The 18,053-nt window shown below is 39.9% G+C and overlaps 1 protein-coding gene across 1 annotated transcript; it reads right to left on the reverse strand.

Moving 5' to 3' along the window:
* Positions 1–7,625: 7,625 nt before the first annotated feature.
* On the reverse strand, positions 7,626–8,600 carry LOC132673884 (olfactory receptor 7G1-like; the record flags this gene model as incomplete). Its single annotated transcript, XM_078443459.1, has 1 exon — positions 7,626–8,600. A coding segment is annotated over one exon (975 nt), but the record flags the coding sequence as incomplete, so codon positions are not given.
* Between the last annotated feature and the right edge of the window lie 9,453 nt (positions 8,601–18,053).

The raw sequence follows: 18,053 nt of genomic DNA on the forward strand, positions 1-18,053 counted from the left end.
TTGTGCCATCCACTTTGGGCTGGGTGTTTAGAATAAATTAAAGTTATAGGAGTCATATGAGGACTCGGATGCTAGATTATTCTTTCATCAAATGCCTCTAACATGACTAGATAACATAACAGCCAAGTACATTTTGACTTGGGATTGAAACCTGACTTTTACATTTATTTAGCTTTGTTATGTTTGACCAATTATTGCAATTCCTCAATTTTTTTCTCAGTTCCATAGAAGCAGAACCTGAGGCAGAAGTTAAAGTTTTATAATGTTTATATGGATGATTCTCAGAAAAAGGAAAGCTGTAGAATATGGATAGCTTAGAGACAGGATAGAAGTGCAGCTGTGGTCAGATCTAGACACTGGCTTCCATCTATCCCACAATAGAACGTGTCAGTGGAAACCCAAAGTCAGGCCTACAGTGAGGCAAGGGAGTTCACCTTTTACACCCCAATTTAGTAATCATAGAGACCATTCGCTGGTAAACTGTATTCTTTTGAGGCAATCTTAGCATTCACTATACACAGTTTTATTATCTATAAAATTGGTATGATGATATCATCTCAGTCTGAAATAATTATGAGCTATTTGTACTTCATCAGTGAGGAAGTCTTCGGTTCTAATAAGAAAAAATTCCTATCTCTAATATGGTCAAACGGTAAACAGTTGTTTGTCATTACTAGGACTTTAGAGATAGGGAATGTACAGGAACAGGGGAGTAGGCCTCACTCTGTTTCTCCATTTGGTGGCTTTGTCCTAGGACTGGTTCTCTTCAAGTCACAAGATAGTGGCAGCAAATATGGATGCCATACTTGCACCTGATTTCCAGAGACAGAAAATTGTCCTTCCCAGGGTCAGATGATAACAGACCTTTTGATGGAGTCAACCAAAAGACATCTGGTGGAGGTTAAATGGTGGCCCTCAGTCCAATATGGCTAATATCCCAATCCCCTTAATTTGTGATTAGTAACTCATATATAATGGGGGCGCCTGGGTGGCTCAGTTGGTTAAGTGTCCAACTTCGGCTCAGGTCATGATCTCGCAGTTCATGGGTTCAAACCCCATGTCGGGCTCTGTGCTGACAGCTCAGAGCCTGGAGCCTGCTTCAGATTCTGGGTCTTCCTCTCTCTCTGCCCCTCCCCTGCTCATGCTCTCTCTCTCTCTCTCTCTCTCTCTCTCTCTCTCTCTCAAAAATAAATAAACATTAAAAAAAAAAGTAAAGTAACTTGTATATAATGAAAGGATGAACATACTTATTTGGAAAAAGGGCCTTTGCAAGAGATGTACTTATACTGCATTAAATGGGTGGGTCCTAACCATAAATGATATGTTTCCTTATAAAATAGATGGGAGTGAAGGAGACACAGAAAGAGGCAATGTGACCGTGGAGACAGATATTACATTGATACAGCCAGTATTTTTTAAATTTATTTCTTTTGAGAGAGAGAGAGAGAGAAAAAGCACACAAGAGTGTGACCAGGGGAGGGACAGAAGAGGACTTGACAGGGGGCTCGAAACTATAAACTGTGAGATCATGACCTGAGCTGAAACCAAGACTTGGACGCTCAACCGACTGAGCCACCCAGGCACCCCTCATGCAGCCAGTATTTGATTTCCAGTATTTGATCATTCTTGTCCCACAAAACTGTCATTTTTATAGGACCCTAATGTGTCTTTGTCACTCCTTAACATTACCCAATTCTATGAATTAAATAAATTTGACCTTATATTGACCTTATTAGAAGTTTAAACTTAATGAATTCTCACCAACATCACCAAATGGCAGAATATGAGGTTCCTACACTGACCATACTGGTACACACAGATTAATTTCCTTTGAGAGAAACTCAGAAACTGGCTGGGTGGCTCATACATATCAGGGGACTGAGAAAGGACCTACATAGAAACAGGTAAGAAAAGCTGAGGTATGCTCACACCATCGACCCCACCCGCTGGGACAGCACCTTACAACCAGGAGAGAATCCCAGACTCAGCTTATCCCTGAGGAGTGAAGGGTTAGGACCACACACATAGGGTGCCAACTTTTATGGTAAACCTTAGGGATTGGCTCCCAAATCATCTAGCTGAGAGCAATGTGGCTTGGCATTACAAGTCCCCAGATACCACAGGAAACAAATGGGCAGTTTTTACACAGGTACATGTGGTCATACTCCTGGGCTCAGCAAAGAGGGAGGCTGCGAAAACACAAGGCTCACACTTTTCTCCTGTAATGTGTTTGACTGCATACTTCCCCAACTGTTGCCCAAGTTATGGGCTCTAATGAGCCTGTATCTGTAACCTGATTGGGCTCCTCTGGAAGCCTGAAATGGTTTCTGTACACTTCTTTTTTTTTTTTTTTAATGTTTTATTTATTTTTGAGAGAGAGAGAGACAGAGCACAGGTGGGGGAGAGACAGAGAGAGAGGAAGACACAGAATCCAAAGCAGGCTCCAGGTTCTGAGCTGTCAGCACAGAGCCCAACACAGAGCTCAGACTCATGAACTGTGAGATCATGACCTGAGCTGAAGTCAGACACTGAGCCGACTGAGCCACCCAGGTGCCCTGGTTTCTGTACAATTCTGATGGAGGCATCAGATGTCCTGATTTCAACCTATTCTACAAACTTACAGTGATCAAAGCTGTGTGATACTCACATTAAATCAGACACATAGACCAATGGAACAGAACTGAGAGCCCAGAATAAGCCCTCACATATACAATCAACTTGTATTTGACAAAGGAGTCAAGGATACTCAAAAGAGAAAGGATAATCTCTTTAGTAAGCAGTGTTGGAAAAACTATATATCCTCATACATAAGAATAAGATTGAACCCCTATCTTACATCACTCACAAAAATTAACTCAAAATGGATTAATGACTTAAACATAAGTCCTGAAAACCATACAACTCCTAGAAGAAAACATAGGAGAAAATCTCCTTGACATTAGTCTGTGCAACAGTTATGACACCAAAAACATAAGCAACAATTGCAAAAATAAATGTGTGTCTACATCAAACTAAAAAGCATCTGCACAGCAAAATGAAAGGCCTACCTATGGAATGAAATACTTATAAATCATCTATCTGATGAGGTTAATAGCCAAAATATATTTTAAAAAACATATAACTCAATAGAAAAAAATAAACACTGTGATTTAAAAATGGGCAGAGAAGGGGCGCCTGCATGGCTCAGTCAGTTGAGCATCTGACTCTTGATTTCGGTTCAGGTCATGATCTCACCGTTCATGGCATCAAGCCCTGAGTTGGGCTCTGCACTGACAGTGTGGAGCCTCCTTGGGATTCTCTCTCTCTCTCTCTCTCGCTCTCGCTCTCGCTCTCGCTCTCCCTCCCTCCCTCCCTCTCCCTCTCCCTCTGCCCCTTCCCTGCTTGTTCTCTCTCTCTCTCTTTCTCAAAACAAACATTTATATAAAAATAAAAATTTAGCAGAGGAACTAAATAGATATTTTCTAAGGAAGACATATAGTTCTAGCAAATTTTTGGTGGAGTGTTTTAGGTTTTCTATGTATAGTATCACATCATCTACAAATAGTGAGAGTTTACTTCTTTCTTGCTGATTTGGATGCTCTTGGCTTCGTTTTCTTGTCTGATTGCTGAGGCCAGGACTTTCAGTACTGTTAAATAACAGTGGTGACAGTGGAAATTCCTGTCTTGTTCCTGACCATAGAGGACAAGCTCTCAGTTTTTCCCCACTTAGGATATTAGCTGTAGTTTTTTATATACAAATGCCCAACATGTTCATGAAAAGATGCTCAGCATCACCAGTCATCACAAAATGCAAATCAAAACCACAATAAGGTATCATTTCACACCTAGAATGGCTATCACCAAAAAGACAAGAGAGGTACAATTCCCACTTTTCTCCTGTAATGTGTTTGACTGCATACTTCCCCAACTGTTGCCCAAGTTATGGGCTCTAATAAGCCTGTATCTGTAACCTGATTGGGCTCCTCTGGAAGCCTGAAATGGTTTCTGTACACTTCTTTTTGGAAGTGTTGGCAAGGATATGGAGAAAAGGGAAGTCAGGCCCACTATTGGTGGGAATGTAAATTGGTGTAGTCATTATGGGAAACAGTATGATGTTCCTCAAAAATATAAAAATAGAACTACCATATGATCCATCAACCCCACTTCTGGGAATATGTCTGAAGAAGATGAAATCACTGTCTCGAAGAGATATGTACACTCTCATGTTCAGTGCAGCATTGTTTACAAATAGCCAAGACATGGAAACAACCTAAGTGTCCAACAGCAATAGATGGATAAAGAAATGTGATTGGCATATGAATGTATACACACACGGGTGTGCATACAAACTATGGAATATTATTCATCCATAAAAAAGAGGGAAATCCTGCCATTCAAGACATATGGATGGACCTAGAGGGCATTATGTGCAGTGAAATAAGTAAAACAGACAAAGGCAATACCATATGATCTCACTTATATGTTGAGTTCAAAATGAAGCGAAACAAAACAAAAACCTGAGCCTCAAAATACAGATTGGTAGTCGCCAGAGGTAGGGACGGGTGGGGGGTGGGGTAGGTGAAATGGGTGCAGGTGGTCAAAAGGTAAAAAATTCCAATTATACATCATGGGGATGTAATGCAATAAATCGTAGTGCATATTTTAAAGTTGCTAAGAGAGGAAATCTTAAAAATTTCATCACAAGAAAGAATATTTGTAACTATTTATCATGACCACTACTAACTAATTGTGGTGATCATTTCAAAATATATATACAAATATTGAATCATTGTGTTGTACACCTGAAACTAATATAATGTTTTATGCCAATTGTACCTCAATCAAAAAAAATAAAGATGGAGGCGACTGGGTGGTTCCATCAGTTGAGTGTCCAACTCTTGATTTCAGCTCAGGTCATGATCCCAGGGCAGTGGGACCAAGCCCCGTGTTAGGCTCCACACTGAGCCTGGAGCCTGCTTAGGATTCTTTCTCTCCTCTGCCCCTCCCCAGCTCGCACTCTCTCTTTTTCTGTCAAAAAACAAAAATAAATTTAACAAAAAAAGAAAGAAAAACCATAAATATCCAGCCAGGGGAAAAAAAAGGTAAAATAAAATAAAATGGTTTAAAGCTGAAAAAAAAGAACTTCTGCAAAAAAGAAAAGCCATAAACAGATTTTTAAAAAATTTTTTTTAATGTTCACTTATTATTGAAAGAGAGACAGCATAAGCAGGGTAGGAGCAAAGGGTGAGGGAGGCACAGAATCTGAAGTAGGCTCCAGGCTCTGAGCTGTCAGCACAGAGCCCGACGTGGGGCTCGAACTCACAAACCACAAGATCATGACCTGAGCTGCAGTTGGACACCCAACCAACTGAGCCACCCAGGTGCCCCCATAAACAGATATTTAACAAGAGTAAAAATAAATGGTTCATAAATATATGAAATAATATTCAACCTCATTGATAGGGGAAATGCCAAATAATAAAAGAATTTTATGCCTGCTAGATTATCAGTATAAATGAAAACATGCAGGTGATGATATGCATCACCAGGAAATTTTGGTGAGCTTGTTAAGTGATTCAATCACTTAGGAAAAGTCTTTAGAAATATCCAGGGGTGCCTGGGTGGTGCGGTTGGTTAAAAATCTGACTCTTGATTTCAGCTCAGGTCATGATCTCATGGTTCATGGGATCAAGCCCTGTGTTGGGCTCTGCACTGACCATATGGAGCCTGCTTGGGATTCTCTCTCTCTCCCTCTCTCTCTGCCCTTCCCCCCCCCAAAAAAATAAATAAACTTAAAGAAATATCTAAAGGAGAAGAAGTATATTCATATACATAATAATCTATTCCAAATATAAAACATTCTTTTCTCCTCCATTAAATGTTAATGATAATATTCAGGGGCACCTGTGTGGTTTAATCAGTTAAACGTCTGACTTCAGCTCAAGTCAGGTCATGATCTCATGGTTTGTGAGTTCCAGCCTGTGTTGGGCTCTGTGATGACAGGTCAGAGCCTGAAGCCTGCTTTGGATTCTGTGTCTCCCTTCCTTGGCCTCTCCCCTGCTCATGCTCTGTCTCTCTGTCTCTGTCTCTCAAAAATAAACATTTAAAATAAAAAAAAAAAGTTTATGATAATATTCAAACTGATTTGAAAAGCAATTTTCTTTATAGATGAAGACAATACCAGCCAAAACATCTTTCAACCTCACAAGAATACCTATCTTGTCACAGATACTTAATAACAGAGATGAAAATAAATTACTGCTAAAATCACTTTGAAAACACAAAGATAGAAAAGGAATCAAGACACAAAATGCATACATTAAAATTTAACTTTTAACTTGTTCAAAAAGAAGAAAATTGACAAAATGGATAGGGATACATATGGGTGATAATAACATTGAATCCCATTGCCCATTTTACAGGGCAAATATGATCAAATACTGACAACTTCATAGGATTCAACCTCATAGAAGAACATCAAACAAAACAATAAATACAAAATGTAATACAGTGTTTGTCACTGGGGAGAGAGAGGGTAATGTGGCTGGGACACCATCAAGTGGATTCTTTGTGGCACTATTTCTTCACCTGGGTGAGAGGTATATGTCTTTCACTAGGCTACTATTTTTTTTTTAATTATAGGTACATTTTATGTACTATTTTGTATATATTTTAACAAGAAAACTTTAGGAAACATGCTCATATTCCAGATTCTAAATGCATTCTTCCATAGATCCCTTCAATCTGTTACAACCATCTGGACCACAAGGGGAGCCAGACCTAAGAGGAAGCCACCATGTGGAACAATGAATGAAGACTTACTGTCCAGTTCCTGCATGTTCCTACTTCTGAAGTCCTTACAACGAAACATCTCTTTTGTACAGCTTTATGGAGATATAATTAACAAAACTGGGTAAATTTAAGGTGTACAAGGTGGTGACTTGATTTACGTATACACTGAGTACTCATTACCACAAGACAGTTAATTAACATATCCTTCACCTCAAAAAACTTCATGTTTTGAGCATATTAGAATCAGGGGATCTTTTTCTTATTACAATCAAAGACTTCCTCACTAATAAAGTTTAATTATCCCCTATCATATCAAACCACTAAGATAACCTAATAATGTCAATGTATATTTAATGGAACTGAGCGTAGTGGATGCTGATGTTGACCTCCACAGATACAGTTTCCAGTGACTGGACTGGGTGATCACTGAACTGGGGTAAAAATCTCCACATGTGGCCTCCAAGGAGTTCTAACACTGAAGTTCAATTCTCACAGTACGATTCTGGAATTGGGTAGAATCACCACATCCTCATTTAGATTCTTGCCCTGCCTTATCCACTTTATTCCACTTCTCTTCTGAAAACAAACCTCACAAAATCACTACCACAAGAACCCCTGACTCAGGTTCTTCTTTTGGGGAATCTAACTCAGAAGCTGAGATTAGAGATTTGAAATCACTTGCCAAACACAACAGAGCTGGATAAAGTGCAAATTCATTCTCCTAATGCACATGGCCATTATGATACCTTGTATTTCTGGAAGTTGATGATGCAAAATTCAGACATTCTGTCTCACCCTATATTTTGGTCACCTTGACTCATTCCAGAAATCCCAGTCCAATGCCAATGACATGGTCACAGAGGAGAAGGTGTCCTACTTATGAGTTTTCTCAAGGCTCCCTTCATATCCCTGTTCCTCAGGCTGTAGATGAAAGGGTTCATCATTTGAGGGACAACAGTATACATCACTGAAAGCACTGCAGTGTTTCTGGAAGAGTTAGTAAAAGCAGAACTAATGTACACCCCCAAACCTGTCCCATAGAACAAAGACACAACTGACAGGTGAGACCCACACGTAGAAAACGCTTTATACTTTCTGCCCACGGATGGCATCCTCAAAACAGAGGACACTATCTGAGTGTAAGAGAAAATGATTCCACACACAGGGATACCACCGAATAGGCTAGTTGCAAAATATATCAGGATGTTATTGACGAGGGTGTCAGAACAGGCGAGCTTGATGACCTGAACAACTTCACAGAAGAAGAGAGGGATTTCGACGTCTGTGCAGAAGGTCAGCTGCAACACCATCAGACTGTGCATCAGGGCATCCACAGTGCTAATGCACAAGGAGACTAGAATCAGCAGGCCACAGAAGTGGGAGTTCATGATGACTGTGTACCTCAGTGGGTGACAAATGGCCACATAGCGATCATAGGCCATTGCCGCAAGAAGAAAACTTTCCAAACCACCAAAAGCCAGGACAAAGTAGATCTGGGTGAGGCAGCCTGCATAAGTGATGCTCTGATTCTGTGCCTGGATGTTCACCAGCATTTTTGGGATCGTGGTTGTGCTTAAACAGATGTCAGTAAAGGACAGGTTGGAGAGGAAGAAGTACATGGGGGTGTGGAGGTGGGAGTCCGAGCTGACGGCCAGGATGATGAGCAGGTTTCCCAGGATGGTGACCAGGTATATGGACAGAAACAGAATAAAGAGAAAGGGCTTCAGTTCTGGATCCTCTGTCACTTGCATAAGAAGGAATTCGGAAACTGCTGTTTTGTTGCTGGGTCCCACGTTGTCAATGAATCTGATGGAGAAGGTGGAGTGACAACACAATCACATGTGTGTTTTCTAGACCATAGGAGGAGCATCACCAGTGACAGACACTGTCTTAGGAGGGGACAGAGACTAACAGAGAGGATTAAGAAGAAGGTGCCATCTGTATGCATGTTATTCGATTCCTTTAACAAAACCTGAAGCTGATACACCAGAGTGTCATCCATTGTTAATTCCCACAAGGATCAAGAGGTAGCTAGTTTCAAATATTGCACTATCTGTACCATTTTGATTATTTGAAACATTTGGTAATTTTATAAAGAGAAACAGACTGGGGTCACAGTTAAAGACTGTCTGGATCCCCAGAGACCTCAGAGGCAGGCAACTGAGATAACGTAATTTTGTCAAGAACCAGGAGTGGGAAGATAAAGTGACCTTTACCAAACTTCCTGCCTCCCACCACCACCAATTGCAGATACTTTTATAACAGCCATCCTGTTAGAGAAAAAAGCATATTTCTACTCAGTACGAAAATGTTCCTGGCCGTAGTAAACATTCATATGATATTAGTAAATCGGCGGTCCTTGAGTATTGGTGCAAAGCACAAGGAAGATGACAGACAGGCAGGAAAACCATGGGTGGCTTGGATGCATGTGTTCTCCACAGCTTCCTCCAGATGAAACTATAGTAAAACACCTGCCCTCATTTCCAAACATGGATGAAGGGTCATTAGATTACCTGGTGGGTATTGTACTGGAATGATATGACATCTCCTCTGAATGTGCCATATGGAAGGTATACTCAGGAAGGGCAGAGGGACTGAGTGACCCTCGGGCTCCAGAGAAACAAGGATCATCTATGAGATAAGGCTCAGATGTGCTACTTCTTTTCTGAAGAACTGTTGAAGCAGGTGGTCCCAGGGTGATTGCAGTCTCTGTATCCCTGGAGATGCAATTTCCAAAGCTCCTCATTAGCCAAGTAATTTTGCTGTCACTGTGATCCAGGGCAGTACAAATCCTTCAATCCCAAGACTCCAGAGATAGGAATCCAGGATGACTGCCTTTTTTTTTTTTTTAATCTGAGGCTGGATATATACCATTCACTATACAATACATAAACATAAATGGGAAAAAAAATCCTAAAATATATATCGAACCACAAAAGACCCCAAATAATCAAAGCAATCTTGAGCAAGAAAAGCAAAGCTGAAGCCATTACACTTCCTTATATCAAGCTATATTTCAAATCTATAGTAATCAAAACAGTAGAATACTGGCATAAAAACAGACAGAGAGGCCAATGGAACAGTACAGAGAGCCCATAAATAAACTCACACATATATAGTCAGCTAATCTTTGACAAGGGTTCCAAGAATATTCAATAGGGAAAGGGTAGTCTCTTCAAGAAATGGTGTTAAGAATACTGGATATCCAAATGCACAGGAATGAAATTGGATGCATATCTTAACCCTACCAAAAAAAATTATGAATGTAATCATATGGTATTTGTCTTTCTGGGTCTGACTTATTTCACTTAGCATAATACCCTCTAGGTCACCCATGTTGTCTCAAATGGCACAATCTCATATTTTTTATGGCTGCCTAATATTCCATTGTAAGTGTATATCACATCTTCCTTATCTTTTTTCCTCTATTTATGAGAGAAGGGAGTGGGAGATACAAGCATCCAGTTATGGAATGAATAAGTCATGGGAATAAAGGCACAGAATAAGGAATAGAGTCAATGTTATTTTGATAGCAAGGTATCAGGATAGCTGGTGGCTACACTTGTGGTGAACATGACATGACTTATCAATTTGTTGAATCATTATGTTGTATGCCTGAAACTAACCTAGCATTGTGTGTCAACTATACTCCAATTTAAAAAAAGTAAAATAAAGAGATACATATTTTTAAAAAATCAACTGGACAGGGCACCTGGGTGGCTCAGTAGGTTAAGCGTCCAACTTCGGCTCAGGTCATGATCTTTACCATTCATGAGTTCGAGCCCCGTGTCGGGCTCTATGCTGACAGCTTGGAGCCTGAAGCTTGCTTCAGATTCTGTGTCTCCCTCTCTCTTTCTACCCCTTGCTCACTCACACTCTGTCTCTCTCTCTCTCTCTCTCTCTCTCTCTCAAAAATAAACACTAAAAATTTTTTTTCAATAAAAAAATAAACTCGAATGGACTATAAAGACTTAGAGGACCTAAAATTGTAAAACTTCTAGGATAAAACATACGGATAAAGCCCCTTGGCATGGCCTTGGCAATGGGTTTGTGGGCACCAAAAGCACAAGCAACATAAGTAAAAATAAACAACTAGGACACATCATACTAAACAGCATGAACAGCAAAAGGAAAGAAAGAACAAAATGAACTAACAACCCACAAAATTGGACAAATATCTGCAAATCATACATTTGTTAAGGAGTTACTAACCAAACTAATAGCAAAAAACAGCAATCCCATTTAAAAGTGATCAAAAGACCTAAAAATACATTTCTGCCCCAAAGACATACAAATGGCCAACAAGTATAAGAAAAGGTTCTCAAAATCACTCATCATTAGAGGAATGCAAACCAAAACTACAACGTGAAATCACCTTACACATGATAGGATAGCTACAGAAAGAAAGAAAGAAAGAAAGAAAGAAAGAAAGAAAGAAAGAAAGAAAGAAAGAACAAGGAAGGAAGGAAGGAAGGAAGGAAGGAAGGAAGGAAGGAAGGAAGGAAGGAAGAGCAAGGAAGGAAGGAATGAAGGAAAGAAGGGAGGGAGGAAGGAAGGAGACTTTGGGGAAATGATGGGTATGTTTATGGTCTTGATGGTGGTGATGGTTTCATGGGTGTATACTTACCCCAAATTCATTGAGTTGTATATGTTAGTATGTATAGCTTTTTTACATGTCAATCATCTCTAAAATAAAGCACTTTTAGAAATTAATTAGTTGATTATGTGTCATGGTTACACTATAAAGAACCCATCCATGCAAGTTCAATCCTCCTTCTTTTTTTCTCTAAGATTTCATTTTTAAGTAATCTCTACAACCCAACGTGGGGCTTGAACTCACAACCTCAAGAGTCACATCCTCTACCAACTGAGCCAGCCAGGCACTCCTCCTTTTTCTTTCTGATTGAGCCCCACTAAAGCTTGGGTCAGGCAGCTTTGGGCAGAGCCTCCTGAATGTATTCAGAAGATATGCACCAGCATCAACTCTAGGACACTCCCATTTCCTGGATTAAGATGAGATATTTTTAGGATATTGATGGTAGACTCTTCCAAACAGGGAAGACTTAACTGGCTCAGTCCTGGGTGCATCCATATATTGTCTATAATTCTTATGAGGCAATGATTTAGAAAAATTTCTCTAATGATGATTTCAGGGTAAATAACTCATCAGGGGTTGCCTGGATGGCTCAATTGGTAGAGCATCCAACTCTTGATTTCTAGGTTGTGAGTTCCAGCCCCATACTGGGTGTGCAGATTACTTTTTAAAAAAGGTTCATCAGGGGTGCATGGGTGGCTCAGTCAGTGAAGCAACCGACTCTTGGTTTCAGCTCAAGTCAGGATCTCAGGGCTTCGTGGGTTCAAGCCCCACATGGGGCTCTGTGCTGACAGTGCAGAGCCTGCTTTGGATTCTCTCTCTCCCTCTTTCCCTGCCCCTCCCCCACTCAGACTGTCTCTCTCAAAATAAATAAACTGAAAAAGCCTTTTTTAATATTTTTATTTATTTTTAAGAGAGACAAACAGACAGAAAGAGTGGGGGAGGGGCAGACAGAAAGGGAGACACAGAATCCGAAGCAGGCTCCAGGCTCTGAGCTGTCAGCAGAGAGCCAGACGTGGGGCTTGAACTCGTGAACCACTGTAGTTGGTCCATCTCCTGTGTCAGAATCCTCATAGACAGGCACAAGTGTCAAGACCAATGGTCATCCCTACAAAGGGATATAAAAAAAAACAGACATGGAAGGAAAAACATATGCTGACCATCCACTTCAATTCTGTGTCCGAAATTAAGACACATTTTAGAGAATTCTAGAACTTTCCACAAAATTGTGCCAGGGAAATTTTCTCCTGAGGATGGAAAAAAGCCCCTAGGGTTCAGAGTAGAAAATGAGCAGATCTATTAGGTATTGTTGCAAAAGAACATATTTATGTCAGATGATGAATAATTAGTCACTTCACAGGTGAATATGATCAGGGCATCTTCAGCATATTCCCATCCACAGCCCCGAAGGACTAGTAGACAAACACCTCTCCCTAGGTGAAAACCGTAGACTAGGGAACTTCAGAGTACCTAGCTGCCAGGCCTAAGGAATGGCATTCAGCATTGCTTTCCCTTTGATACTAAAGGAGATCATTGGAAGCCCTGTTTTCAGGGAGAATGAAAACACAGAATGAACTAGACTGTTGTGCAAAAGTAACGGTCCCTGAGTAAAGGCTCACATGTGCCACCTAGTGACCTGAGCAGAGTGGCCACAGGCAGACAATTTGCAGTCTCTGTGGCCCTTCAGGGTTCAATATCCAAAGTCCCTCCTTAGTCAAATTCTTTTGCTATTCTGCTGATCCTAGGGTAGCAAAAATCCTTAAGGAACAAGGCTCAGAGAAGGAACAACTTACAACTGACTAATTCCCTCATCCTGGGAGGCCAAATGTTTGTGATTCTTGTCTGTCCACCTATTTCTTTTCACATCCATTTCAAGATTCTTTTATACATGGATGCAGTTCCCTTCTGTAATTAGATTCTAGCCTTGTTTTCTAAGGTACATTCAAAGGCATCCTTTATGGCAACAATCTAAGGAGGACAGACAGGACATTTAAACTCAAAAATATGGTTTATTATATGGAGATGAATAGATAAGATAGATGGATGGATGGATGGATGGATGGGTAGATAGATAACCTATAAAATGCAAGAGATAATATGCATGATAATACAGCATATATACCCTAAAAAGCAAATTCTAAAGACTAACTACATGTATGGCTCATTGTAGTCTGTTTCTACATGTTATATTCAGTAGTTTCTAATGTATTCCCTATAATCAAAATGAACTATGCGTGGAAAAGTAACCTCAGCAAAATGGCAGATTAGGCAGCCCAAAGGTCTTGTCCTCTCACAGAAACACTGGAAAAAAAAAAACAACAAGCAGAATTGGCACAACTTTGACAAAGCTCTTGAAAATAGTCAAAATTTATAGCAACCAGGTCACCTGCATAGCCCAGTCAGTTAAATGTCCAACTCTTGATTTTGGCTCAGGTCATGATCTGACAGTCATGAGATGAAGCCCCACACTGGGCTCTGTGTTGGACATGATGCCTGCTTAAGATTCTCTCTCCCTCTCTCTGTCCATTCTCTGCTAGGACTCTCTAAAAAAATAAATTATGGCAACCAAGTGAGTGCTCAATGAAGAAAAAAGCAATTTCTAACTGGTAGAAAAGTGTTGTGTCATTTTTACCTGTCCTTGCCCCTCCCCTTCCCCGGCATGACAAGAGTCAGTTCAGAAAAGGTCCCAGCCTGTGTTCTCAGTATGAGACCTGGGTCCAGGTATTGTGAAGAGGCAGAGTAGATCTTTTTTCAAATCATTCGGTATGTCTGTTGTAACTGGCCTGGGAGCTACCTGAAGGACTGACACAAGGAATGACCTCAGGCTGCAAAAATAGTAGGCATGGTTCAAAAACACCACCAAACATATTGAGGAGGGCACCTTTTGGGATGAGCACTGGGTGTTGTATGGAAACCAATTTGACAATAAATTTCATATATTGAAAAAAAATTAAAAAATAAAATAAAATTCTTTGAGCTTAAAAAACAACAACAACAAAAAAAAAACAAAAAAAAAAACAAAAAAAACACCACCAAACAAACTAGCAGCCTGTACACACCTATGGTAAAAGATTAAAGTCAAAACATAATGTAGTTCTGCTAAGCCCAAGAGCAAAACAGGAGAATTTTTCTTTAGGAAACTAGGATGTTTAAAAGCAACTAAGTAGGGGCACCTGGGTGGCTCAGTTGGCTAAGCGTCTGACTCTTGATTTCAGCTCAGGTCATGATCTCATGGTTCGTGAGTTCAAACCCTGTGTCAGGCTCTGTGCTGACAGTGTAGGGCCTGCTTAGGCCCTCTCTCTCTGCCCCAACCCTGCTCGCACTCTCTCTGTCTCTCTCAAAAATAAATAAATAAACATTTTTTTTTTAAAAATGCAAACAAGTATATGGAAGAATTTAGAAAGCCACATGCATGCCATGGCAAGACATATACTCTGAAAGAGCAGAAGATCCTAAACTTTCACATTGATCTCTACATTCAGTGCAAACCTGGTTAAGTGTTGAAAGAATACTGCAGCACAGATCCAATCTACAAAGACCGAGAGAGCTGTTTGTTTGTATCACTCCTGGCATTTAAGGAAATCTGTCAAAGCACTAGCTGAACAAAAGAAGGAATATAGATTTCAATGACCACATACAGTAAGAATTACACTCTTTGCGGGCCACCTGGTTGGCTCACTCGATTAAGCATCCATCTTTGGCTTAGGTCATGATCTCGTGGTTCACAAGTTCCAGCCCCACATCAGTGTAGTGTGCTGACAGCTTGGAGGCTGGAGCTTGCTTCAGATTCTGTGTTTCCCGCTCTCTCGGCCCTTCCCCCACTCATGCGCACTCTCGCGCGCTCTCTCTCTGTCTCTGTCTCTCTCTCAAAAATAAATAAACTAAAAAAAAATATTTAGGGGCGCCTGGGTAGCTCAGTCCATTAAGCATCTGACTTCAGCTCAGGTCATGATCTCACCATTCCTGAGTTCAAGCCCCACACCAGGCTCAGGCTCTGTACTGATAGCTCAGAGCCTGGAGCCTGTTTCAGATTCTGTGTCTCCCTCTCTTTCTCTGCCCCTCCCCCGCTTGTGCGCGTGCACTCTCTCTCTTTCTCTCTCTCTCTCCTCTCTCAAAAAGGAACATTAGGGGCGCCTGGGTGGCGCAGTCGGTTAAGCGTCCGACTTCAGCCAGGTCATGATCTCGCGGTCCGTGAGTTCGAGCCCCGCGTCAGGCTCTGGGCTGATGGCTCGGAGCCTGGAGCCTGTTTCCGATTCTGTGTCTCCCTCTCTCTCTGCCCCTCCCCCGTTCATGCTCTGTCTCTCTCTGTCCCAAAAATAAATAAAAAACGTTGAAAAAAAAAATTAAAAAAAAAAAAAAAAAAAGAAAAAAAAAAAAAAAGGAACATTAAATTTTTTTAATCTTTTAATTAAAAAAAATAATTAAAGTCTTTGCAAATACACTCTGGGAAAATTCCTATAAAGACTACTGCCACTTTCGGGGCGCCTGAGTGGCTCAGTCGGTCAAGCGTCTGACTTCGGCTCAGGTCATGATCTCACAGCTTGTGAGTTGAAGCCCTGCATTGGGCTCTGTGCTGACAGCTTAGAGCCTGGAGCCTGCTTCCAATTCTGTGTCTCCCTCTCTCTCTGCTCCTCCCCCGTTCATGGTCTGTCTCTCTCTGTCTCAAAAATAAATAAACGTTAAAAAAAAAATTTAAAAAAAAGACTACTGCCACTTTCAACAATTTTTTGAAGAGCAAATAGTAGGATTTCCTCATTTTTATGGCTGAGTAATATTCCAGTGTGTGTGTGTGTGTGTGTGTGTGTGTGTGTGTGTGTCATATATATGTATCTTATAACTTCTTAATCCATTCATCCATTAATGGACACACATGGATGGACCTTGAAGGTATTAAGCTAAATGAAATAAATCAGACGGAGAAAGTCAAATACGGTATGATCTCGCTTATATGTAGAATCTAAAAAATTAAAACACCAAACTCATTGAAAAAGAAATCATATTTGTGGTCACCAGAGGTGAGAGGTGGGGGTGGAGGAAAATTGGAGCAAGGCAGTCAAAAAGTACAAACTTCTGGTTATAAGATAAATAAGTGTGAAAAATGTAATGCACAACATGATGACTATAGTTAACACTGCTATATGATATATAGGAAAGTTGTTAAGAGAGTAGATCCTTAGAAGTATCATCCCAAGGAGAAAATATTTTTCTTTCTTTTTTATTATGTCTGTATAAGATGATGGATGTTAACTAAACCTACTGTGCTAATCATTTCACAATATACATAAAGCACTCCATCCTGCTGTATACCTTAAACTTATACAGTGATGTATGTCAATTATTTCTCAATAAAACTGTGAAAAAGAGGAGATTCGGATACCCAGAGCTATTATTATACTATTGACTTTGAAAAGCAGAAAGAAAAAAGAATGAAGAAAAGTGAGCAGATCCTAAGGGACCTATAGGACATCATCAAGTGAAAAAACATATGCATTATGGGAGTCCCAGAAGGAGAAGAGAAAGTGAAAAGACTATTTGAAGATAAAATGAATAAAAACTTCCCAAACATGATGAAATAAATGAACCCACAAATCTAGGAGACCCAGTGAGCTCCGAGGAGGATCATTCAAAGATACTAACACCAAAACTCATTATCATCAAACTGACAAAGCCAAAGGGAAAAAGAGAATCTTGAAAGGAGCTCATCACGTACAAGAACTTACGAGAAAATCAACTCTGCACATATGATAGAGCCTCAATAAGATGAACAGTCAATTTATCATCAGAACCATGGAGGCCAGATGGCATTGGGATGATGTATTTAAAGTGCTGAAAAAAACTGTCAACCAACAACTTCATATCTAACAAAATTTTTCTTCCAAAAATGAGGGAGAAGTAAAACATTCCCAGAAGAATGAAGCTGAAAGAGTTCATTACCCCTAAGCCTGCTCTACGAAAATATCTAACAGATTCTTTCAGGTTAAAATGAATAGACACTACACAGTAATTCAATGCTGTATGAAAAAAATAAAGATTTCTGATAAAGATAAATGCATGGACAAATAAAAAACAGTACTGTATTTTTGGTTAATAATTCCAGTTTTTATTTCCCATTGGTTGTAAAAAAAAATGTAAAACATTTTAAATCTATACTATCGGCAACAATGGATAAATATTTAATTTGTGACACAAAGAAGAAAGGACCAAGCAATATAACAGCAGAGGTTTTGAGCAGAGGTTTTGCATGCTATTGAAATAAAACTGGCATGAATTCAAACTATATTTTTATAAATTTAGCATATAAAATGTAATGCCCATGATAACCATAGAGACAATTATTTGGATATATTCCAAAAAGACAACGAGAATGGATCCCAAAATATTTCTACAATAAATCAGCAAGGAAGAAAGGAGGGCAATCATGGAAGAAATAAAGAACATAAAAAGGTATCAGACATAAATAAAATAAAATTTTTCAAGGAAAAATTAAGTATCTCCTTATCAATAAGTATGTTAAAAGTAAGTAATTAAACTCTCCAATCAAAAGGTAGAGATTGGAAGAAAGCTAAAGGAAACAAGATGTGAATGGGGCATCTGGGTAGCTCAGTTGGTTAGCATTAGACTCTTGGTTTCTGCTCAGGTCATGATCTCATACTTTGTGAGTTCCAGCCCCATGTCGAGCTCTGAACTG

This window comes from Panthera onca, chromosome A2 (genome assembly GCF_046562875.1).
Source record: "Panthera onca isolate mPanOnc1 chromosome A2, mPanOnc1 haplotype 2, whole genome shotgun sequence".
In the NCBI taxonomy this organism is placed as follows: domain Eukaryota; kingdom Metazoa; phylum Chordata; class Mammalia; order Carnivora; family Felidae; genus Panthera; species Panthera onca.